Source organism: Leptidea sinapis, chromosome 16 (genome assembly GCF_905404315.1).
Source record: "Leptidea sinapis chromosome 16, ilLepSina1.1, whole genome shotgun sequence".
Lineage (NCBI taxonomy): Eukaryota > Metazoa > Arthropoda > Insecta > Lepidoptera > Pieridae > Leptidea > Leptidea sinapis.
The window spans coordinates 14,130,457-14,157,770 of NC_066280.1; the positions used below are offsets into that span (position 1 = coordinate 14,130,457).

The 27,314-nt window shown below is 35.8% G+C and overlaps 1 protein-coding gene across 2 annotated transcripts in view; it reads right to left on the reverse strand.

The window, feature by feature from the left end:
* Nucleotides 1-27,314, reverse strand: part of LOC126968643 (uncharacterized) — a 74,264-nt gene continuing 46,950 nt past the window's right edge. For both annotated transcript variants that reach the window (XM_050813664.1, XM_050813663.1), the window contains exons 2-4: nt 3,722-3,930; nt 578-1,592; nt 1-498 (exon numbers count right to left, since the gene is read on the reverse strand). In XM_050813664.1, the coding sequence (XP_050669621.1) occupies nt 324-498; nt 578-1,592; nt 3,722-3,896 (1,365 nt within the window). In that variant the 5' untranslated portion in view covers nt 3,897-3,930 and the 3' untranslated portion in view covers nt 1-323. The remainder of the gene's footprint in view (nt 499-577; nt 1,593-3,721; nt 3,931-27,314) is intronic.

A 27,314-nucleotide genomic window follows, 5' to 3' on the forward strand; every position in this document is an offset into this window, starting at 1 on the left:
TTTCATTTAATAATATTTAATCGTAATCGACTGTTTTGTAGTATAATTTGAATTCGAGTTTCAAGTTAAGAAATATACATAATATATAATCTCTAAATATATTTTATGTACAGATTAATAGAAAAAAGGTATTCAAGTTCTACCAACTATCTTTAGATCCAAGCGAGGGTGCAGGCGTCTGGCGAAGAGCGGTGCTGACGAGGCGCACCTCGCCATAAAATCTTTAGAAAAATAGATAAATCGATCAAAAAACGTCAGAATCAGTCAAGAAGATAGAATAGTTTGAAGTGGGCACTCTTTGGGCCCACGCTACTTGAACCACTCTAAGCATACTCCGTGTCCGTGGAGAGTGACCGTTCTGCTGGCGATCGCCTGCCTCCACCCTCGACTGGCGCCGGCTCGCTCGCTTGGGCTTGCGCGTACGCCAAGCTCTTCTGATAGCTGAACAACTGACGCTCCAAAGAGTAGTTCTCCGCTTGAAGAACAGCTATTTCTCGTCTGAAAATGAAAAGATTTTCCCAATTGTATAGCTGCTTTTTAAGGACTTAAAATGTTTAGCATCTTCGTGCAAATTTACCTCATTTGATGCGCATGCAAACGACATAGATCATCGTAAACATGATAAGTTGCTTGGAAGAGTAAATAAGTGTCTCCCCATTCCAGGCGCACTCGTAGCTCTCCCCCGGGGTGAACGTAAGGACATCCAGCTCTTGACACCTCCTCAACCCGCAATGCTGTTTCCATCATGAGCCCTTCATCTGCACTTTCTTGAGCATAATAGTTTTCAAACGGTGCTCCAGGGAGTTCAATAGCGTCTGCTTCACCAGGAGCAGTTGTAGTCCTCACTAACCATGCAGACCAACTCACATAACGAAGATGGTTTCTGGGTACGTGATGAACATCACGATATAGCATATGAAGACGAACTAGTTCAGAATGAGTATCACAGCGAAGGCCCCACGCTTGTTTGTCGCGATCGTAGCATGTTGATGCCCTTCCAGCGACGGGAATTGCCAACTCTGACAGAGCTCTAGCCCACAACAGTTCCACAGTCAGACGGGCACCTTTCTGAAGAAGGCGGGAAGGAGGACGAGGAGTCCACGGTGGAGTGCGCCCATCCCCATCACATAAACATTCTAGAGAACCAGACTGTATCCGTCGATCTCCTTCTCCAAGTGAGAGAGCATATCGAACTCTGCATAACTGTCCTTCACCCGACAGACGTACTAGCCTTAGACTTAAGGGGTCTTTTCCACTACCACCACTCGCAGATACCGACCAATCAAATCCAGCAAATGCGAAGGGAGGTGTATCAAGTCGTGGAGCGCGAAGTTCACAAGTGTATAGAGTTCTTACTCGCGACATGCTCAGTTCGAGCTGGAACTCTCCTCGAGCGTCTGCGAACTTGGTGTTGAGCTCTGCGATGGAGACAAGACGTCCCCGACCTTGAGCAGCACATCCTGCATTAAATCTGACTTGTTTTCCAGAGAAACTTTCGTTTGCAGTAAAGTGATCTCGACTTAGTAGAGTAAAAGTGAAGTCAACATAAACTCGCATGCCTTCGCATACTCCTCGCCACACCAAGTAAACTCCTGAAACAAACAAATTTAATGAGTTGATAAGGAATAATTATTAGGCCTGAGGAGATTATGAAAATACTCTAAATATAATTAATTGGGTATTGGTGCAACTGACCGCACCGAGGATGCCGTACGTAGAGATAACTAGAACAAAATCTTAAAGAAAAGTAATTAAAAAGTACAACGCAAACTTTGCTATCAATATTATTTAGGTGTTTATGGTTTAGGTTTCGCGCTTCGATATTTGTAATACTATACTCGTGTTGTAGAAACCGTAGGTACTCGCCAGATTTCATGATCCCAGTACATTGAGAAGTAGATAGAATATGTTATATAGGCTTAAGATAATCTATTGTGATTGTAACCAATCACAATAGATTCACCTTTTTTAACCGACTTAAAAAAGGAGGAGGTTATCAATTCGTTCGGTATTTTTTTTATATATGTACACCGATTAGTCTGAGATTTATGATCCAATTTACGTAATTTTACTTTAGTTCGATGCAGAATAGATGCCATTTGGTCCCATAATTTTGCAAAGTTTGGGCCAGTAGTGTTCATTTTATGAAAATTTTTGTTAACCTCGATGATATAATTGTCTTTTGTGTACAGCTTTTTTAGAAGTTTTCATTCAGGTTGATTATATATTATAATTATTAACTGAGTGGGCTTGGCACCGACATTAAACCAATATAATACAATACAAATAATAGTATTTTATTAATATTAAAGGTAAAGATGTATTAAATTAAATTTTTAGTTATTTGATACTTTTTAGTTTTTGAAGTCGGGTTTTTTAAACGAAGTTTTTTTATTGATTGGCAAATAGTAAGCATTTTTGGAATTAGCTACTATAAGCATTGAATTAGTTTTAAACTGGTTTTGAATAGCCATTAGGCTTAGCTAATGCTAACGCACACTTTAACAAATCACGCATTATCGAGCTGTCAGGTGGACTAATTTAATCTAAGTCTATGCATATAATGCCAGTTAATTTGGCGTTGTGAACGCATAGAGATTTCTGTATGATTGCTCAAATATAGCAGACGTGATATTTTACCAAATATTATGGATTTGTGTATTTCTCTCTCTTTATTGTGATTGGGGAAAATATAGACGGACAATATCTGCTTGTTTTCGGATAATAGACGAAAACGCACTGCGAATTGAAGTGACTGCAGTAGATATTATGTTATGACGTAATTTGAATGTAGGCAGTCTTTAAGGGAAATTCGAGTGTTAATCTCTGATAGTCTATACAACACGCAATAATTTAAAGGACTTTGTGATTTGATTGTAATAGAATTGTCGGGGACCCAGTGCTCTGTGAACGGCTCGATCACTTGGCGTTGCGTAGAGATGTCGGTTGTTTGTGTGTCTTCAACCACATTTATCACGGGGAGTGTTCGGAATGCTGTTTCACCTGATTCCTGCAGCCGAAAATCAGGCTATCACATTATATATCGAATTCCACCTTCGTACGACGCTCCAGAAATTAGACTATTATCCCCACCATCTGGATGTGTGGCGTTCCTCCACAGTGCGGTTATCTAGGAACTTTCTTCCACGTACAACAAAGCTGTGAAATGAGCTTTCTTGTGCGGTGTTTCTGGGACGATACGAAATTTGTACCTTCAAAAAAGCGTACACCTTCCTTAAAGGCCGGCTTAATTGTTCCTGTGATTCCTCTGGTGTTGCAAGGGAACGTGGGCTTACTTAACATCAGGTGACCCGAACACTCGTTTATCTTCCTCTTCCATAAATAAATAATAGATTTATTTTATATTATTGATGATTATACTTCTTTAGGCGGGTTATGAAAGAATGATGAGAGTGAAATTTTGTGTGAAGTAGGTTCCTAAGACTTTCTGACGTTTGCGTCATTCGGTATTTTTTTTTTGGTTTCTTCGTACATTATTAGGACAGGCAAAGGGTTCAAGCCCATACAGCCGTATTCATTATTTAATGATTAATTGTCAAAGCGATCTTTGCAAGACTGTTACAAAATTGATCTTTCTAAAAACATAGAATAGCACGGAGAATAAATCATTTCAATGAGTTTTGCTTCGTTAGGCCAAAGAAGTATAACTTCTTGCGTGCATACATAAGTACACACACAATTTTTTTTTAAATATACCAACCCAGCGAGGCATCCGTGCGACTGAAAGCGACGGCCCATCGCTGATGAGCACAGCAGAAGTCCTTGGAAGTCACGTCGCGGTCGGGCTCCCTCGTGGCAGATCGTGTGACGACGAACGTGAACACGTGGGAGTCGGCGCGGTCTTTGAGCCGCGTCGCGCGGTACAGCAGAGCCATGCGCCCGCGCTACGCAAGCCCGACCCGCCAGTCTCTGGAAACAATCAGAACATCCTTAACAAAACCGTGGAAAATTCATATTTAAATCAAGATATGCAACTCAGATAGGTCTTAATATCACAGCGGGTACCTTAATACCCTTCATTAAATGAATGCGAATTCTTAGGGAAGTTTCTTCCGTACACTCCCAAATTATTCAACGTAATAATCTTTTTTAATGGAAAAGGAGGACAAACGAGCGTACGGGTCACCTGGTGTTAAGTGATAATGGAACTTAATATAAAACACCACATTAGAGGTACCTACGATAAAAAATAAAAGAAAATGTATCCTGACTGCTTTTTTAATGCAAAGAAATTTTTCAAGTGATCGGAAAGCATCAGCCATAGTTTGGTGAGGGTTGTTTTGTAAATATATTTTTTAATACCGCCAAAGCTCATACGATTTATCGACAAGATACAATACCCGATGTATTTACCTGAGTAGGTTTGGTTAGGCCCGGCAACATAAATATTCGAATTTCAAAATTTAAAAAAATCTCATCGGCCCACGATTACGGATGACACTTCACTTATATTCAAATTGAAACGATGCCAAGTTTTACATGACGAAGTAAACAATGCCCTATCTGACATCGTGTACTGGTTTAGCGCCAATAACTTATTGTTAAATAGTCATAAAACCAAATATATTAAATTCACCGCGCCAAATGTCAAAAATGTAGAATGTAGTAGAAAAGCGAATATTTTATTAAATGGAGAGGTGGTAAAACCAGTGGAATCTGCTATATTTCTTGGCATTACTCTTGATTCCAAATTGCAGTGGGGCCCCCATATTGAAGGATTGGCGAATAGGCTTAGTGCTGCAGCATATGCGGTTAAGAAAATCAGACGGTTAACTGACATAGATACGGCGAGATTAGTATACTTTAGTTATTTTCATAGTATTATGTCCTATGGTATATTGTTATGGGGCAGTGCGGCCGATATTAATACTATCTTTGTGCTGCAGAAGAGGGCTATTCGCGCGATTTATAACCTAGGTCCTAAAGAATCATTAAGAGAAAAATTTAAAGAAATAAACATTTTGACTGTTGCTTCTCAATACATTTTTGATAATGTTTTGTATGTTCATAAGCACATTGAGGAATTTTCTAGAAACTGTGACATTCATAATGTTAACACGAGGAACAAACATAAACTTGTTATGCCTACTACTCGGTTGGGTCAAGTTAGTAAGTCTTTTGTTGGGCGATGTATATGCTTCTACAATATGATCCCAGAAAATGTACAAAACAAATGTGTTACGAAACTTAATAGAATTGTTAAAAAACGTTTGTGTGGGAAAGGTTATTATAGCATAAACGATTTTCTTAATGACACCACGGACTGGGATTAAAGCGAACACCCTCAGGCTCTTTAATTATTAATGTTTATTGTACGATATTACATTGTAATCCATATTTTATATAAAAAAAAAGCCCGCTGAGTTTCTTGCGCCCATTCTTCTCAGGTCTGAGGCAGTCTCTTTTGAATGGGTGGTAGATTTTGACGTTCAATAAGTGATTATAAATCCTATTTTGAATTAAAATATTTGAATTTGAATTTGAATTATCTAAGGTAACGCTTTAATTTTTAAAAAGTAAACCTTCGCTAAGTAATAATTCGTTAGGTTTATAAATTTTGTAAATAAATATATTTTCGCATAAGATTGAGGTAAAATAGGATATTCTGGAATGCAGATATCCCTCAGGGATAGAACAGGATGTATTTTTCGAAAGGAAAAATATACTTCTCTCACAGGAAAACTCAATTTCCAACGACATCGTTTGCATAAAATCACGTTATGCCGTGGGGAATACCTTGTAACGAAATTAAATATTTATTGATCTCTCAACGTAAAAAACAAGGGTTCTTTTGAAAAGTTGAAAATAATGTGAGTTTTGAATTAATTTCTTTATTGTTTTCGATTCTTTCTTTTACGTTGGGGACCGCTTTTAGTTGCTACTTTTGTTAATGATGTGAGTCAGCTGTACTTAAAAGGTTGTGGTTGTTATCAATGTTTATATTAGTTAATTTATTATTATATTACGGTTGTTCCATTAATAATGGATTGATTTATATCATATTGCTTGATTTACTGCTTTTTCACTAGGATACTAAATTGCATTTTTAGGGTTTCTGTTGAAAATTGGTAGGTAGATGTATTCTGTGAACCGCATTAACATTTTCATACGAAAATAGGTTCCCCATACTTAGAACTGAAACTCAAAAATTTTTTTCATCAAACCCATACGGGTATCTATGGATAGAACTTCAATGATATTGAGGTTTCTAATATGTTTTTTTCTAAACTGAATAGTTTGCGTGAGTCTCTCGCGCAAACTATTCCACTTCCAAAGCACTTCCAAAGTGGTAAAATGTGTGCGCCCCCCTGTAACTTCTAAAGCAAGAGAATGATAAAACTTAAATAAAATGTATGATGTACATTACCATGCAAACTTCCACCGAAAATTGTTTTGAACAAGATCTAGTAAGTAGTTTTTTTTAATACGTATAAATGATGAGAGCTCATTTGCCCTGTACGATCTTGAGCAAAGATTTTTTGCCTTTTCCATTTAAATAATTTTGATATCACTTTCCTTTCTATATAACTTCTATATTATGTTACTCGCTGCTACAAAACTCTTCATGGTCTAGTCCGACTCGCACTTGGCCGCTTTTTTATGCAATGGCCATACATTGCTAATTACTTCTCTAAAGTGCAAAATTTAATTATCACCTGTAAGCTTCTTATCTCGCAAAGTCACTTCGTGAAATATCCTGCCATCTAATGCAGACAGAATCTCGTAATCGTTACGATTTGGGACTTATTTTATCTGAAGAAGCTTAATTAGACATCAATATAAGACTTTAATTGGTCTTTTAGATTCTTATTTCTTATTATTTAATTTTAATTTAAGACTGTTGGTTCTTGAAAATAAAATATATTTATATATATATATATAGACGCTTCCCTAAAATGCTAAATGTATTTTTCGTTAATTAGTTATTTTTTTTCAAAAATAGTTTTTTATCTGTTTTAATGAATAAATTCGATGTATTTGGTGTGTTTGTAATGGATTGTCTTTTTTTGTCGTAAATATTATTAATACGAACTTTCGCTAAATGAAAATGAATTTAATATCCAGTTATATATCTGCACTAATATATTAATTATGAATGCAAATGTGAGTTTGTTGTTTATCATGAAAATTTTCATACACATTGTTTTTGAAGTGAAAACTTCTTAAGCGGCGTTGAGCACTTTCTTGTGATGAATTATGTAATATAAATTGGCATTATTGTGTACGATAGCGCAATAAATGAATATTGTATTTAACCACTTAATCATTTATACACACATACTTTTATACTGATGAATAAAGCAATATTTCGTGCGAAATTATTCTCTAACCATTTCAAAATATTTACAAATACACAACGTTAATGTTCAAGTTTTCACTTCTGCCGGCACTTCCGAAGTGCAACCCGTTATTTTTTTTAGAGTTCCCGAGGAAGCGCGACACTTATGTCTTTGAAATCGGATCACAGAACACAGGTGGGGTCGGATGCACATAATTTAACAAAATATCAAGGCGGATAAACTTTCTGGATCGATAATTATCATTACAGCAATATGTATATTGTTTCCAAGGTTCGCCAGGTTGCAAGTAACGTATTTGGAATCATTTTGTAAAAACCAAGATGGCCACCATGTAACGTCATTGTACGGAAAAGTTATTTTATATTTATTTTCTCAAAATTTAATATAACAAAATTATATTTGATGTAGCGTTTTACCAGTGGGAGGCTCTTTTGCACAGGATGCCGGCTAGATTATGGGTACCACAACGGTAACTTTTTCTGAAGCAGTAATGTTTAAGCATTTGTTTTTCGGTCTGAAGGGCGCAGTAGCTAGTGATATTATTGGGCAAATGAGACTTATCATCTTATGTGTCAAGGTGACGAGTCCTGAGTGGCACTGCATTGTAATGGGCAGGGCGTATTAGTTACCATCAGCTGAAGGTCCTGCTCGTCTCATCTTTTAGTGTCATAAAAAAAAGTCGCTATCACGATCGTCTCGATAATAAATGTCACATTGGTAGAGAAGAAATCATTCAAACTGAAACTGTCTGTCATTTCAAACTTAAGCAATTTTTATTAAAAAATTCTTAACTCAATGGTTTATCTTTGAAAAAATGTTTATACAATGCTCCACATACGATCTTGCACAGATAATAATCATTATCTAGTCCAACATTGTGGAAATAGAAAGATGCAGGAATTAATCTTTGTTTAAATTAGCAATTACACACTACCGTTTTCAATGGCAGAGAACCACAGATACGTAAAACAATTTATACCGCAGTTGAGTTCAACATAGTTACAAATCCAATAAGCTAAGCTACCACGAAAACCAAAGTATTAAATAAATATTACAAGACCTTTAACCCAGCACTCCAATCACAATAACCCCATGTTATATCTATAGACAAGCGTTTCGTAAGATATTCAGGAGCGAAACCTATCCCTCGTACGTTCAAAGAGATTACACCTGTCATTTTCAAGTTCATAAAATCATGTCTCAATTTCCGTGGGATGAAAGTATTTTCGATTTTACTACATCGTATAAGCTCGCACGTCAAATAGAACAAACATTTATGAAGAAAAATCCCAATACTCTTGTATAACAACGGATTTGCCTATTTCTGTATTAAATAATATAATAAAACTTTCACTCAGTATCACCAGTATTTCAATACAACTTATAGATAGCAAATTATAGACCTTTAAATTTTATTTTATTTAACTAGAGCTTATATTGTGTTACCGAGAGATGGGACCTGGTGAGTGGTGACTTGTATCACAGTTTATTTTTATGAAAATAAGGAATGAGACGAATAGGATGTTCAGCTGATGATAAATGATACGCCCTACCCATTACAATGCAGTGCCGCTCAGGATTCGGAAAAACCCAAAAATTCTGAGTGGCACTACAATTTCGCACGTCACCTTGAGACATAAGATGTTAAGTCTCATTTGCCCAGTAATTTCACTAGCTACGGCGCCCTTCCTACTGAAACACAGTAATGTTCACGGCAGAAATAGGCGCCGTTGTGGTACCCATAATTAAGGCGGCTTCCTGTAAAAAGGTGCCTCCCACTGATAAAACTGGTATGCCATATCACAAGCACCATTCTCACGCATAAAATAGGTGATTTATTAGTGTTGAATAATAAAATATTTATTATTAATATAATTATTATTTCTGTCAAATAATATTCCACTTTACTTCATCGGTTGCGATGTTTTTCAGTATTTGTAAATGTTATTTTATAGATCCCTTAAAATGTTGCCATTCTTGATTTTTTTTAATTATTTAGTAGTTTGTGTCAGCAACTTGGTCTGCGTGAACTATCGATCTTTATAACTCCGTAAACCCCTAATACAGAATTTTGCTCAGACTTAAGTAAAACTTGCTGAGTGTGAACTTTGATTTCGTTCTTATAGTCATTTGACAACTGAAATTACACTGAGCTTTAGCCAAGACGGCCCAATGCAAATTCAAATTGAAATTCAAATAATTTTATTCAAAATAGGATGTGAAATCATTTATTGAAAGTCAAAAAAATCTATCACCCATTCCAAAATGAATGCCTCAGGACTGAGAAGAATGGGCGCAACAAACTCAGTGGGCTTTTATTTTTTCATGTTTACAAATTAATATTATACATTAAACTTATTATTTAATAGCCTGAGGGTGGTCGCTCTATTCCCAATCTGTGGTACCATTAAGAAAGTCTTTTACGATATAGTAACCTTTACCACACAAACCTTTTTTAACAATTCTTTTGAACGTTATTACGTTCAAGTTTCAAGTCAAGTTCGCATTTTATCACACTTAGCTAAGTTTTACGTAAGCAAAGTCTGAGCAAACTCTAAGTTCGGTCTATAGATCTCAACCTTAAGAATACAGACTTTATATATACAGGAGCCGATTGTTTTTGATTACTTGTGATTGTAGCCTGACCAATTACAATATGATATTATTATTTCCTGACCAATGAGCATTCAGTATCCCGCGCCCGCTCACCTCAGTTGGTTGACTGAATTGTTTTCCTTGCGGATTTATAAGTATTTGCAGTTAACTAAGTTATGAGGTTTATGGAGTGGACATTATTTAAATTAACATACTATCTGTATTGAGTTATAATTACAATAAACATGTAGTGCTTCCCAAACCTACTTATTTACAAAATGGAACCCACAAACAGATCAGCTTAGCTATCTCTGAGATTATCGGGAATATAAGCGGCATAGACAAACAGACAGAAATATTTACCGAAACTAAGGATGCAAATAAATAATATTATATAATATTTAAAAAAAACTAAACAACACGATAAAAAGCACAAAATTCTCTTTTTGATATTCGCAAATTTTTCTAATATTATGAACGAAATCTGGCCGTTTAAATTGGGTCTAAATCGCGCCCAAATTAGTCGGTTACAAACAAACATACATACAGGTGAAGCTAATAAAAAGTGTGTAAAAACTAAACTGTCTTATTAATAAACGCAATGAAAAGTATTCCTAGTTTAAAATAACTTTTCCCTGTCAAGTAACTCTGTAGTGACGAAGGTAAGATAAAGACAAAAAGTTTTAAATTTGGAATAACTTCGCGTTTATTAATAACACACTATAGCCAAAACTTTAAAAAAAAAGGTAAGATAAACCACTTGGTGTGTTAATTACATTTTTAACATTACCACTGATTTGAATTTTGCTTATGATCTAAAGAAAGGGACAGAAATTTAACAATAATAGTTTATCTCAAATCTGTTGGAAAATGCACGATCCATTTACTAACGTACGAGAGATCGTTTTATTATAAGTACTAGCTTACGCTGTTCTTTCAAGAGAAAAAATAAAAGATGTAAGTTTTCGGTAATAATATAGTCTAACGCCTTCAGAAATGGGTAAAAAAATATAATGAAAATGAAACAAAACCGTATTTCTGAATGATTTTATATTCTGGAGTGATTAAATGATAAGGATAAATATCGTATTTGTGTAAACAGGCAGGACGACGACAGTCTCGTGCCAGATTTAGGCGAGACAATACGTCCTAAGGATGCCTCGTGTAGAAGCGAAACACGTGTCGAATTGTTTGGGGACAAATATTGACGGAATTAACACTAAAGAACACTCAAATCATTTGTATAATTATGGATTTCCGCAATGTAACGCCTACTTCAATAAATTTTCCTAAACAGCTTTTACATAAATGCCAATTTTTTTATGTATTTAAATGAATATCCTTAAGAGATAGACATATGCCATCGCGAACTTTTCGGTAGATTTTTATAAGATACACAATTCCGCCATGAATACTGGCAGAATTTTCGCGTTAGATAGCTAAGCTAGGCTGATTCGTTGACCGAAATAGCTGCCAGCGCTTAGGTTTCCAGTAGCCTTATTGAGTGTTTTGAACATTCTCCACGCCTCTGGGCCCCACAGGCCAAGTATCTCAACACCAAACGGCACAAAGATGCCTCACTGAGACCAACATATTTGCGACGCTTGCTGTCTTAGGCTACTGGAAACCCAAACGCTGGCAGCTATTTCGGTCAACGGACCAGCCTAGCTATCCAACACGGAAATGCTGCCAGTATTTTTGGTACGCTTCCACGTAATGATAGTTTTAATTATATGTAGTCAGTATTGTAAATATAGATATAAGATTTGTTTTGTTTGAATAATAAATACCAAATACTTATCCGCCATAATAATCCGCAATATATTATTTTATTATATATCTAAAAAGCGCTTAGACAGCGTTTTTGTTCGAAGCTCCCATACGGCTTATTTTTTTCCGAAAAAGGTCTAACAACATCTGTTAAAGGCAACAGATGTTGTTAAACCTAATTTATTCAATTTACACAAATATGTATACAAAAACTAAACAAATTATGTATATACTAGAACGTTCCTCGAGAACCACGCTATTCGTTGGTCAAAACAGCACGGAAATCGGTGTAGTTGTTTTAAAGTTTATCGCGAACAGACAGACAGACAAACGCGGCGGCAAAGTGGTTGCCATTTACATTCAAGTACTTGCTGCTGCGCAAAATTGCGTAGCGTCATTGAAAGCCTTTTCTAGAAATAGGATTGTTTATGTAATAAATAACGACAGGACAGGCGCTTCGATCCAATTTATCAAGTTACTGGAAATAAAAATTGGTTGTGAAAGCAACGATATATTTCTGAATTGTCTTCTGATTCTTAGATAATTTATACGTCTAGAGCCTCTTGCTGTAAGGCAACGCATGACAACAGACTAGGTTTGTTATTTGAGTGTGCACGATAAGGTACGTCTCATAGTCAAGAAATGTATTATACTTTGCAGTACTGGTTAATATTATAATATACTAGCAGACAGACGTTGTTCTGTAGATATTAAAAATATACTGTTTTAAAAATGCTCCCTGTTGTTATAATGAAATTGTTTCACAGTGGAACTGTCAAACCGTGTGTCACTAAATTCTCTCATAGAAAATATGTCCAGACAAAACAAATATTGAAAATAAAAATAATTATGGGTCCGAAATCGAAATAAAAACTATCCTATCTCTCAAATTGGACTAAACTGCACTCCATGAAGTAATCCCCATTAAATTCCGTTCATTAGTTTAGGAGTCCATCGCGGTCAAGAATCTTGTAATGTAATTAATATATATCAGGATAATAAACTAGCCGCTTTCGACGTGTTCACAGCAGTCACAGTTTAACTAGATAGATATTTACTTCACCCTTATTAATGTACAACAGGGAAACTTAATTTTAGTTTGCTCGATTAACAAAAAACCAGAGTGATTAATAAAAACATTTAGTACCTCGTAAGACAAATACTTATATCGCGTCCTAACCAGTACTCTTCCCCCTGTCCTATTTCGTCCTGCTTTCGCTAGACGCTCGCTGCCTCCTGTCCCCTTAATATGATCAAAAATCTAGTTTAAACTAGATTTTAACTTATAAAGCAAAATAGACCAAAGATTATAAACTCTAAGCACTGTTTCCGAACTGTTATTAATTCCATCTTACCGCAAGACAGTAGGAACAATGCGAACTATGTCACTCGATTGTTATCCGGCAACAAGTCCACGAAATTTTCGACAAGTTTCCAACAACTTCACTTAATATTGCTAGCAAGTGCTGGCATATAAATGGAATATTTGTTAACATCTTTTGTGCTTCAAATTGTCTTTCATATTTTATTTTTTTCATATTTCGTCAACTTATGTCATCCAAGTTATATAATTATGCCTTAGATACCTAAACAGATAAATAAAAGTTTTGGTAAAGGTAACTATAACATAAATGACATTCTTAATGATACAGATTGGGAATGGAGCGATCGGGCTATTAAATAATAAGTATAATTGTACAATATTACTTTGTAGACATATTTTTTTTGGTGAAAACCCGCTGAGTTTGTTGCGCCCGTTTTTCTCAGGTCTGAGGCATTCGTTTTGGAATGGGTGGTAGTTTTTGACTATCAATAAGTGATGTCACATCCTATTTTGAATATAAATAATTGAACTACTCACGACAAATATATATTAAAGTAAATTAACTATAGACTTAACAATGTTTTTCCTGCAACGTTAGCTATATTGATGCTAAGTAAAAATATTTTTGTATTAAAAGGTATTAACGGGAAAAATATTGGTCCCATATTATAGTTACATTTATTTGCTTGATTTTTAATCTCTGTAGTTTCCCAATAAATTTATGAAATTCACCAAATTCCTCACAATAACCAAGAGCATGACTGGATTTTTTAAATTTTTAATTTTGTTTTATAAAAATAAAGGACAAAACGAGCAGGACGTTCAGTTGATGGTAATTGACACGCCATGCCCATTACAATGTAGTGCCGCTCAGGATTCTTGAAAAACACAATAATTCTGAGCGGCAATAAAATTGAGGCATAAGATGTTAAGTCTCATTTGCCCAGTAATTCTTTAGCTACGGCGCCCTTGCGACCGAAACACAATGTTTACACATTACTGGTTCACGGCAGAAATAGGCGCCGTTGTGGTACCCATAATCTAGCCGGCGTCCTGTGCAAAGGATTTTAATATGAAATAGAATCCTTTGCACAGTCCTCTCCCACTGTATTTCTAATATGAAAATTCAACTCTCTAAATGAGAATTTCTACATAGAGGTTTTGAGGTGACAAAAAATAAATATTACTAGATTTCGTCTTACAAAAAACGAGTGTTATGTCTAATCAGATTTCAGAACAATATAGTCCAGGCGGAATCGGCGCATGAGTACCGAAAACTATTCCACCTCAATTTTTGGGTACGGTGTTGCCCCATGGCAACATGTATTTATATCATCAGTATCGAATTTGAAGAGGATCGCATAAAAAATTGAGGTGGAATAGATCTCGGTACTCAAGTGCCGATTCCTCCTGGACTAAGAGGCAATATTGATATAAATATAACGATTTGATTGTATCATTTATTGTATTAATTATCTATGAATAATGTACTACAATGTTTTATGAAATTTCATACTTATCAATAAATCATATATTTATTATATCTGACTATAATAATATGCTAAGATGGTATTCATGCAATTATTATAAAATGTAGAAGGGGTTGGAAGCCGCATGCAGACAATATCTAATTCAGTTAATGTGAACTTACTTTGAAGGAAATAATCACTTTATTTAGAAGGGTATTCTTTGAAAATTAAATGGTACATAAAAGACTTGGGTCACAGAATTAAACTACTAAGTACTTACTAAAAATAAACGTATCACTATGTTATGAAAAGTCTATTACACGTAGCAAGTTGATTACCGTTTTATCTATATATATACATATAAATAAAATTGGAGTGCTGTTTGTAATATTGAAATAACCGTTTTTTACTACATGTATATGAATATAATAATATATACGGTACATACACCAAAATATTTTTTTTTACAATTTTTGTCTGGGTGTTTGTTTGCTCCGGCTAATCACTGAAATGGCTGGATAGATTTTGAGGAGTTTTTTATTGGCAGGTAGCTGATGTAATAGGCTACGTTTATTTTAGAAAAAATCTTTAATTTTTAGAAAAATAAAGTAATGTTGCAATATCCAAGAAACGGTTTAACTCTAAAAATAATTTGTATGGCAAAACAACGTTTTCCGGGTCAGCTAGTTATAACTATATATACTATTTGACAGTCTGTTGAGTTGAAAATCAACAAGATTCGAATACACGAAATACTTAATGACGTGGCAAGTCAGAAACTTCTAGGACCCTTTTGTAAACTAACTAATTGGGTGTGTTGTGAAGTAAACAAAGTTAGCTATGTAACTGTTTTGATATTAATCATTTTGTACAAACAGTGTGGGGAAATCTGTTGTTTGAAGTTTATTTTGATACATGTAGTTTTGGAATTTAATAATATTCAAATTTCAGAAAAACAATTGTGGAATATACTCACTTTAAATTAACCGCCCCGTGATTCCTTAATTATAACATCTTAATAAACATTTAGTATCCTATCCAATAAATTCCGATACTACACAATATTATACGACTTATGATATGGCTTGATATAGGACTGAGGCAGATGAAAATATGATTTTTAGTTTTATGAAAATAAGGGACGAGACGAGCAGAATGTTCAGCTGATCATAATTGATACGACCTACCCATTACAATGTAGTGCCGCTCAGGATTCTTGAAAAGCTCAAAAATTCTGAGCGACACTACAATTGCGCTCGTCACAAGATGTTTAGTGTCATTTGCCGAGTAATTTCACTAGCTACGGCGCCCGAAACACAGTAATGTTTTTTCTGCTTCACGGCAGAAATAGGCGCCGTTGTGGTACCCATAATCTAGCCGGCTTCCTGTTCAGAGGAGCCTCCCAGTGGTAAAAATGACGCATGATTAAGAAAATTTGACCGAATAAATTGAACAGAAAGGTATATTGAGCACTGTAGGAGGGAATAAAAGATTTATATCGCATCACTGACATGCTGTGAACATAATGTGAACGTGTAATCTAATATATAAATATGACAGATTTTACCAGACCATTTTCATTATATATATCTAATATATAAAATTCTCATGTCGCGGTGTTTGTAGTTAAACTCCTTCGAAGCGGCTTGACCGATTCTCATGAATCTAGGTCTTAGGTCTGAGAATCGGACAACATCTATTTTTCATCCCCCTAAATGTTAAGGGTGGTCCACGCCAAATTTATTTTTTATTTTTTTGCAATTTTTTTTAAATTCCTTTGATTATGAGTCAGCATTAACTTCACCCATCTACGATCAACAGTTACTTTTGTATCGCGATTTTAATATCGGCAATACAACGTTTGCTGGGTCAGCTAGTATATATATAGATAAACTCCAGTGAAATAATTGTATTTCTTACGTTGTTAAGAGTACTTTATTATGTGTCAACATTACTCGTATATCATATGAGCGATTGCTTACAAAAAAGAATCTTTATTAAACTTAGTTTTTGCTATTTTAAACAACACGTCGATACTTTGTGCATAAAATCATTATGGTATTCTTTTAAAATTAATTTATAAAATATTTTACTTACTGACAAGGGGGTCGCCAGAATTTTTTAAAGCTCGACTGAAGTCGTGAAATATATAAGATTGGAAACGCTGCTCTAGTTTACTTATGTTTTCCATTAACACTTTGGCAGTAGTCATTTAATAGATGCCTGTATTTTAATATATTCTGCAGTCTTATTTAAGATACGGCTGTTTTCAATAACGTATCTCTAGTTACGGATACATTGCTGTCACCATTTAATGACAAGATCTTATCTATCCATAGTTATGTCCAATATAGTTATAGTCCAATGTCTTATGTCGATAGGTTATTGAAATGTAAGTAAGCGTAAAAGGATAGATTTGTCTACCTCTAGTGAGTTAAACTAACGATAGATAAGTTATTGAAAACGGCCGTTAGAAAACTAAGGTAATGTGTAGAAACTAGGTTATACCACATCGGATCGATATAGCACTATTGATAGTAAAAAGATTTGCTATGAAAATATTGTACCTTGGCTAGTCCCTCAGATAATAATAATGAATGAATAGATATCCGACAAACTTTCTAGCAAAAGTTGAACTTCCGTAGGGTTATTTGCAGAGGCTGTTAGTTCCCAACGGAGTTGAAGACACGATAATCCTTACAACAAGGCCGACGAAAATAGAAAAAGTTTCTATTAAAAAATAAGTTCGTTCATTCGTTTTAGTGCTCGTATAAATATATCTGTAAGTACTGTGTTGTTTATTGATCTATACAATTTTTTGGAAACTACGAAGTAGGCATATATTAAAGGATCCGGAACATATACGGATAATAATTACTGTAAATGTTCGTCGTTTAGGAGTACCTGTGGAGTGGTTTTTACCAGTGGGAGGCTCCTTTGCACAGTATGCCGGCTAGATTATGGGTACCACAATGGCGCATACTTCTGCCGTGAAGCAGTAATATGTAAGCATTACTGTGTTTCGGTCGGAAGGGCGCCGTAGCTAGTGAAATTACTGGGCAAATGAGACTAAACATCTCATGTCTCAAGGTGACTAGCGCATTGTAGTGCCGCTCAGAATATTTGGATTTTTCAAGAATCCTGGGTGGCACTGTATTGTAATGGGCAAGGCGTATCAGTTACCATCAACTAAACGTCCTGCTCGTCTCGTCCCTTATTTTTATAAAAATAAAAAATAAATAAACCATTTCTATTCACGTTCAGTCTTGTAATACCTAAACAACAAAAGCTCAAATATCACGCACCGATTCATCCGCCCAGTTCGTGTTTTTACCTCGTTAGGGGCGAACTTTGCCCCATGGACATTTTATGCCCCTTTATGACCCATTTCTCTGTGTCACAACCTACCCACCAATAATCGCGTCTATTATAACGTGCGCTGATTTTCCCGCTCATTTTACAAGCCTTTTGAAATGTTTTAAATGAATGTTTAATGTCCTAGAATTATTTCCCCTTTTGTATCGCTCACAAAGGCTATAATTTTTATGTGGCGTTTAATGTTGTTAATGTTGTAAAACTGTGTAATTTAACAGCAGATAGATGGATGGATTAGTGTTCAGATATTATGCTTGCGTGTTTATGAAAATGCAAATAACAAATTGTCGTAAATACATAGAGAAATACGGGCTAATAAGGACGTCCTCCGGTGGCTCGTGTTGCTCTGTGTACTAAATCCCTAATAATATTATATTTGTGGGTATTTGTTTTTCAAAATTTATTTGTGTATTAATCCTAGAAGTGAAGTCTATCACTTTAAAAACATAACACGGTTCGGAAATAGATTAAAGCTTGAGAAAGGACATAGGCTAACTTTTATCGCGAATAAGAGGCTTCCAAAAAATATCCATCCGTTCCGGGTTCAAATAGAGGTGGTATTTTTTATGGAAGATTGTCATTATCGAAGATAACACCATGATGCTTTGTATTTAGGCAGTTGATAAAAAATAAATAAATATTTGTTCTAGCGTTTTTAAAATTTAGACATGTGGGGATGAAAAAGGGGGATAAAAATTCTATAGTATGTAGCTTATAAAAATGTATTAACCACAGCAGTTTGTATATGTAGTATTTGCAAAGCGAGTATATTAAAAAATAGTAAGTAATATAATAGTTATTCTTTATTAATTGGTGATAACAATAATTCCACAGGCCGTAAAACCGTTTGGAGTTTTACAGAAATTTGACAATTGTCAATAACGTGACAGCTCATTTGTGAATTGTGACCACACAAAATAATAGTAGTATATTGTATTACTCATGCGGGAAGAGTAGTATCTTGGCGCTCGCTGTTGCGGTTGAAAAAGAGCCGTGTGCCCATTTTTAAATTTGAGTGCAAAAAGCTTACATGTCGCACGCAAATTATAAATGATAATTAATACTAACAAATTATAATTTAAGTTACAAAAGTTTAAAAACGAATATTGAGTCGGAAATAAAACATAAATCGTCGCATTTGTAATACAAAATAGTGTATGTGTAACTTAAATTATTATAATTTTATTTATTAATTTAAACTTTCAGACGCGTCAATCTCAAATCAGTTTGCGTGTGCCAAGTATAATTTCCGTGCGACAAGTAATCTTTTCGCACTCAATCAACAGTAAGTATAATTTGCGTGTGACAAGTAAACTTTTCGCACTCAATCAACAGCAAGTATAATTTGCGTGCGACAAGTAAACTTTTCGCACTCAATCAACAGCAAGTATAATTTATGTGCGACAAGTAAACTTTTCGCACTCAATCAACAGCAAGTATAATTTGCGTGCGACAACTAAACTTTTCGCACTCAATCAACAGCAAGTATAATTTGCGTGCGACAAGTAAACTTTTTGCACTCAATCAACAGCAAGTATAATTTGCGTGCGACAACTAAACTTTTCGCACTCAATCAACAGCAAGTATAATTTGCGTGCGACAACTAAACTTTTCGCACTCAATCAACAGCAAGTATAATTTGCGTGCGACAACTAAACTTTTCGCACTCAATCAACAGCAAGTATAATTTGCGTGCGACAAGTAAACTTTTTGCACTCAAATTTTAAAATGGGCAAACGGCTCTTTTTCAACCGCAACAGCGAGCGCCAAGATACTACTCTTCCCGCATGAGTAATACAAAAAGCATATTTAAGATGAACACCTAAATATGCTGTTATGTCTCTTATTTAAAAAAAAACTGGCCCTATAAGGAGCACCTGTTGATTGACACCAGAAGTATTAAAGCGACTAATGCACTTTCGACATACCCAGCTGGTAGTCCCGCACCCCTATAGGTTCACATATATCACTTTAAAAACGTAACATATTGTTTAAAAAAGGTTATCTAAAAGAAACTGGGTGGCATCAAAAGACGCGCACAATACTGTAACGTGAGAGTACATTACCAAAACAAACTGAAAATAATGATCAAATACTTGTATCAAATAAAAACAAATTCATGCTTCATATAACATTAGCAGAATTCCGCACAGTACATTTCCTTTATTAATGTTCCCGTAAAAGCAGAAAAGCGTCATGAAGCCGACGAGCTACATAAAAATAATCCCCAAGATATTATTCAATGCGCAGTGAGGCTTAGATCAAGATTAACGGCTCGCAACGAATAAATATACTTTATGCCTAATATATCCACGGCTTCCATAATATGACTGACCTTTTGTATGAGAAAGTTGTTATGTTTATATTAAGACAATGTAAACATACAAATCTTATGTATCAATGAATCAATAGTAAATTAATTTCTCAAGAAGCAATACAAATCACATTCACAGAGTTTGATAGATGAAGGTCCCAGAGTTCTACCGTAAAACCATAAATTACATTTCCGTGAGATGGCAAAAATATAGAAATAACGAGGGTAAATACTTCGATTAAATGTATATATATTTTGCCACACAAAAAATGTTAGAATTCTTCTTGAAAAAAGAATATAACCCCTTATATTATGTAGCAGCTCAACATGCTGGATTAGCAATATGAAATATATTTGTCTCTCTCTTGTTTGTAAATATAAACCTAGATTGATTATAGATTATAGAACCTCGGGATTGGCAAAAAGTATAATTTTCCCTTTAATAGACAGACTTATCTGGACACTTCTTTTTGGGATCTATTTCGTGTCACTTTAATGTAAAATTACCAATAAAATACTGTGAGTTATTCGCTAAAACTTTGGTAATTAACTATAACACACATCAAGCAGCTACCAACTTATATTTGCCACGGGCGCTATTGAATTTTCATCACACTTGCTCGTAAAGTGAACCGAACTATAACACACTCGTGCATAATAATATTGCACACTAGTGCGTAATAGGTTTATCCCTACAATGTTAAGTTAATACGTAACTGCAAATTATATGAGAGTAAATAGAGCTATTTCAATTAAGCTGGGTAATACAGTCTTTTTTTGTAACAACAACAAACAGGTTATATGCCGCTGATAATCCATTTACATTTTTAAAATACATAAATGTGTCCCTAACTAAAACGAAAAACATGTATTATTATCAAATTATTTATAATTCACCATAATTTGTTATAAAATATATGCATTTTATCACTACATGAAATCCATCACCTTACATTTGGCGCGAGAAAAAAAAATGCGCGCCATTTCACATAATTTTTATATTTTGTTTGTATTGCTTTTATTGCTGTGTGGTAAATAATTGTAAAAATGTCAAGTTTTAGTACAGAAGATGAACAATTGAAAGACTTAATAAATACTTAATGCAGCACAAAATGCAAACGAAAGCTTGCAAAATCTAGAGATCTATCTCGATCTAACTTGTACTTTGCTGTTTACGATAATTTTAAAATGTATGCAATACATACGGACTAGTAAAGAAAGGAGGACTCCGCGCCGTGATATTAGCAAGTGAAGCACCTTTATGCTAGTGTGTATGCGGTTACGGGGTACACCAGTAAAACAGTTTTTTCTCCCTTAAATAATCATATATCCACAATTACTTGTATAGTATTGTTTTAACACTTGTTCACAACTCACGACGGCATTTTTAAAATATTTTATTGCTACGCAAACTGATCTGTCACAGACGATGGCAAATCTCATAATGGCGGCCAATCGGCTTGTATTAGTGTAGGTGTACGGGTATGGCTATGTATTTACACGTTTACGGGCTTGTTTTTGTGCCTCACTGTTATGTAAGGTGACACAGAGTCCTTATTTTTTACTCGTCCGTGGCAATATATGTTTGTTTTTTCGGCTGACTTACACCCTCGCCCACGGCTCGTTCTGCAACCCACAGCCTTATTTGAGCAACCTAGCTCACTTGTTTCATAATATGCCATAGTGCAACCACGGACTATTAAAAAAATAAGGACTCCGTGTCACCTTACATAACAGTGTAGCACCAAAACTAGCCGATTAACGTGTAAATACATAGCCCCACGCACACACTTACACTACTACAGGCCGATAGGCGGCCATTATGAGAATTGTCATCGTCTGTGACAGATCAGTTTGCGTCTCAATAAATATTTTTAAAACCGTCCGTCCGTGCCGTCATGCGTTGTGAAAAATTGTAAAAACGATACTTTATAAGTATTTGTGGCCATATATGATTATTTCAGGGAGAAAAAATTGTGTAACTAGTATTCCCCGTAACCGCACACACACTAGCATAACGGTGCTTTACTTGCTAATCACAGCGCGGAGTCCTTCTTTTTTTACTTGTCCGTGAGTGCAACATAGTTTAACACAACGTGTTGTAACACCAAAGGAATTACAAAAGCTTTGCTGACCTTATTCAGTGTCGGAATAAACGTACATAATATTATGAATTTGAAAACCTAAAAGCAATACAAAGCACTTTACGATACATTTTTTCTAAGAACTGACAGAGGAGAATTTGTATTTGACTATTCAACTCACTTTACATATATTGTATTTGAAATATATCATTTCAAATTTAGTTAAACGTTGGAAATTTAAATCTTGATTTAAAAGAGTGGCAATGAATTTCTTGCTACTTCTCATTAGCTCAACCCTTTATGAAGTAGGTAGATTCTATAAAAAAAATGTTTTGACATTCATTAGAGTCATTTTCGTGACCTCCATGAATAAAGTGATATTGATTTGATTTGATTTGATATGTTATTCAACGAGCCTTTAAAAAAAGGCGAAGGTGTAATACAAAGAAGTCTCCCAATGTATCATAATTAGGAGACTTAACATCTTGTGTATCAAAGTGACGAGCGCAATTGCAATGCGGCTAAGATTTTTGGGTTCAATCAAAAACCCTGACTGGAGCTGCAACAGTTGCCCACTGAAGAGTGTCTCATTTACCGTAAGGTAAACGTTCATGCTCGTCTCGTCAATTTTCTCAAAAGAAAAACTTTTTCGCCCTTTGTTTCGGAAAACAATGAATAATTCACGTTTCTTCACAATCATTCATTTCCTTTTTAATTACAAAACCTCTCAAGGCCTTGCCAAGTTTATTTAGTAAAGTAAAATAAGATATTATTTTTTTACGAGAGATGTGAATGGTCATAATAAAGTAATCGTAAAGCAACCTGGGGATAAAGAAAATGTGGTTTTTCTCGCATTTGTTTCAGTTACGTTGCTCTTAGATATTTATTGGACAACTGAAATATACAGGAATACAAAATGGCTGCTGTTAAAAGTGCTAAGATTTTTAAGGTCACTTTTTAGTCAAGGAGTCAGTTTTTGTTTCGCTGAATTTATCACTTCGTAATCTTTTATACGAAATTCTCGTGTCACAATTTTAGATACCTTACTCCTCCGAAACGGCTTTACTGATTTTTACCAAATTTTATATGCATATTCAGTAGGTCTGACAAATTTTTTTTTTGACGTAAGTTTTTGTTTTTTTTATGATACAGCATTAAAAAATATCATTTTCAACCCTCTACAATCAACCCCTATGTTTGTATCGTGATTTTTATGTTATTCTGTTCCATCCACAAATCCGCTATTGGGTTGCAAGATGGCAATGGATCAATACTTACAATAATTGTAGTACGATAAATTTGGTAGGTCTGAGACTCGGTTTCATCTACTTTTTGCACCAAAAATCTTTTTTTTCTTTATATGGCAATACAAAGTTTGCAGAGTCAGCTATTATAATATATATTTAAAAATCAATACAACATTTACCTAGTCTTGCCATAAATACTGAAACAAAGAAAAAAAATGTTCTATTGCAAATAACATTTATTACTTTTACAGTGAAATATAAAACAATTTAAAATATAAAAAGCTTATTCGAATTGGTCTCGATTAGATGCAATAAAGTCCTATAAAATATAAACGTTGAGGCCAGTTATCAATAGAAGCACGCACTCTTTCCATGGGAAAATTCTTCACTGCCAATCGTATGGCTCGTTTTAGGGACATCAAATTATCATGGTGTTTAGAGTAAGCCATACTCTCTAAAACTCACCATAAATCATAAAACAGCGGATTAAGATCGGGACTAGACGAGGGCCAGTCGTCAGCTCTGATGAAGTCCAAAAAGTTCGTTTCCAACCAAGACTGCGTACACCGAGCTTTATGACCCGTGCCAAGTCTTACTGAAGGACCATTCTTTATTATTGAACATGGAGTTGTTAAGGGGCTTCACTACCTTCTCAAGAATGGTATCTTGATACACTTTTGCCGATGTTTACCTTTTTCACAAAAGTATGTGTCAGTCACTCCTTCTTAGCTAATACCCCACCAAATCATCACTGAAGTCCGAAAGTGCGCACGTTACACTCTGTTAACGAATTGGGAAGCTTCCTTAGAGCATTTAGCATAAATACGGTCATTTTGTTTGTTAAAATGTTGCTGAAATGTAAAAAAATTCTAATATGTAAACAATTTTTTTATTACATATTATTATAATTACTATTTCAAATTTATGTCAAATCACTGCACGTTTCATACTAAACTAAATTTCAATTTTTACTTAGGCACTCCCGCCTCTTATTACGTAGTATTTACGTCCTCTTTGCTCTAGCAATCAAGACTATACCTCCAATTTCTCGCCAACTGGCGGAGCGCTTACCTTAATCTACTCTGGTAATCTCGAATTAAAAAGCCAATCTTTTTTATGGTTTTTACTGAGCATTAAAGCGAAATTTATTCTTTTAATAAAAGTAGACCAAAGATCGAATATTGGAAAGGGCCTATAACGAATTGTTGGATGAGGATTAAATTTTAAATTTGAGATGAAATATTGGTAGCAATGTCCGCGGCTTCTTGATAATAATAGTTATTTGTTTCACAAGTGAGCAAAGTTATTTTTTGCTGCGAGTTCTGACTTTAAATCACGAATTGGCGAAGTAGTCTTTAATTGAATCACGAGCGTAGCGCGTGACGGCTATAATCTTGTATAAAACGGAGATAGACAAACAGTTGCTTAAAACGTAGTGTGTTTATTTAAATGTTTCAGATTCAATAGATCCTTTCAATTTAAAAACTTCATTCTTGGCCCTTATAATTTCAGATAAGGGAAAATGGATATTGCATAATTTTGTTGTTAGTTAACTTTAAGATAATGCTTTGATCATGATTTTACTTGAAAGCACATAAATGCCATGGTAAAATGTTATTCCCTTTTTAATGGGTCTCTAAGGGATACGCAATTCTAAAGTGGTGTTATTAAGTCAAGTACGGCATGGTTTAAAAGGGTTTCATTTCCATATTTTTAATGACTTAATCGCAATACATAGGAGAATCTGGGTTTTAATATTTTGTAACCGGTATATATGGTATTTAACCAGTACATTAAATGAAAAATAAAACGTTCACCCATTCATATGAATTGGGAAATTTGTTGACGATTTTACGTAAAAAATGAGTCTTGATGAAGACAACTGAGCTATGGAGACCATATAACCTTTAGTTATATTAAAAAAATATATAAAGACAACCTAAAATATTATTAACTACTTAAAATTTTTCATTTTTCCCTCTCTCCCCTATTTATTTTCGCTCAAGCCGTAATAATTAATCACCGCCGCCCACACTCTCCTGCAACACCAGAGGAATCACAAGAGCGTTGCCGGCCTTTAAGGAAGGTGTACGCGCTTTTCTTGAAGGGTACCCATGTCGTATCGTCCCGGAAACACCGCACAAGGAAGCTCATTCCACAGCTTCGTGGTACGAGGAAGAAAGCTGTGGAGGACCGCCACACATCCAAATGGTGGGGATGATATCGTAACTTGTGCGTGTCGTGCGAAGGTGAAATTCGGCGGCAGGAATCAGGTTGAACAGCTCTTCGGAACACTCCCCGTGATAAATGCGGTAGAAGACACACAATGAAGCGACGTCTCTACACAACACCAAGTGATCCAGCCATTCACAGAGTACTGGGTCCCCGACAATTCGAGCTGCTCTGCGTTGCACGCGGTCAAATGGGTCGAGCTGATACTGGGGTGCGCCAGACCAGAGATGACAGTAATACTCCATGTGAGGCCGGACCTGCGCTTTGTAGAGCGCTAGAATGTGGGCCGGCTTAAAGTATTGCCGTGCTCTATTTATGACGCCCAGTTTCTTTGAAGCCAGTTTGGCTTTGCCCTCCAGATGGCCACGGAATTGGCAATTGCTCGAGATTTTGAGACCCAGTATTCCGATACTAGGCGAGGCTTTAAGGGAAGTGTTCTCGAAGAGCGGTGATACGGCAAATGGGGTTTTTTTAGTGGTAAACGCGCAAACTTGAGTCTTCTGGTTAAATTGGACAAGGTTCAACTTACCCCATTCCGCGACCTTCTCGAGAGAGGACTCGATAGAAGACACAAGTTTCTCCCGGCACTGGTCGACGTTTTCCCGAGAGAGACCTGCATGTTCCGTGTATACGGCATCACCAGTGCTGTCGTCTGCATAGCAATGCATGTTGGCGGTGTCCAACATATCATTGATATGCAGAAGAAACAGCGTGGGAGATAGCACGCAGCCTTGGGACACTCCAGCGTTCACGGGCTTGGGATTCGAGCAATAACCGTCGATAACGACCTGTATGCTGCGCCCAGTGAGGAAGCTGGAGGTCCACTTGCATAAGCTCTCGGGAAGCCCAAATGATGGAAGTTTTGCGAGGAGCGCCTTGTGCCATACACGATCAAAGGCCTTCGCTATATCCAGGCTAACTGCCAGGCCTTCCCCCTTGCTTTCAATAGCCGCCGCCCATCTATGTGTTAGGTATACCAGAAGATCGCCAGTCGACCGACCATGGCGAAAGCCATACTGCCGGTCGTTGATCAACTGGTGACCCTCAAGGTATACCAAGAGCTGGCGGTTAATTATGCTTTCCGTGATTTTGGAGAGCAGGGAGGTAATAGCAATATGCCTGTAGTTTGCCGGATCCGAACTGTCTTACTTACCAAGAGCAGCTTTCGACAACGACCAGAACTTGCGTGTTCCGATCGGGTAACTGGAAAGCTGCTCTCCAATTTTGACGACGTGCTTCGATTTCGCACGGGCGATTTGCCGCTTAAAAAATCTGGAGGCACGGTTATATTTCCTCTTCAGAACTTTGCAGTTCGGATCCTTTGAGCCCAGCGCCGCAACCCAAGTTCGATACGCCTGTTTTTTGCAGTCAGATGCTGCTTTAACTGACGCATCGAACCAGGGCTGTGATCTGCCACCGATCAGTACTACAGAGCTTGGTATAAAAATATCCATGCCCTGCAGTATCACATCGGCTACTGCAACGGCGCAGGCACTAGGATCATCCGAAGGGAAACAAACCCTGCCCCAAGGGTAGGATACAAAAAAGGAACGCATCCTATCCCAATCTGCTGACTTGTAGT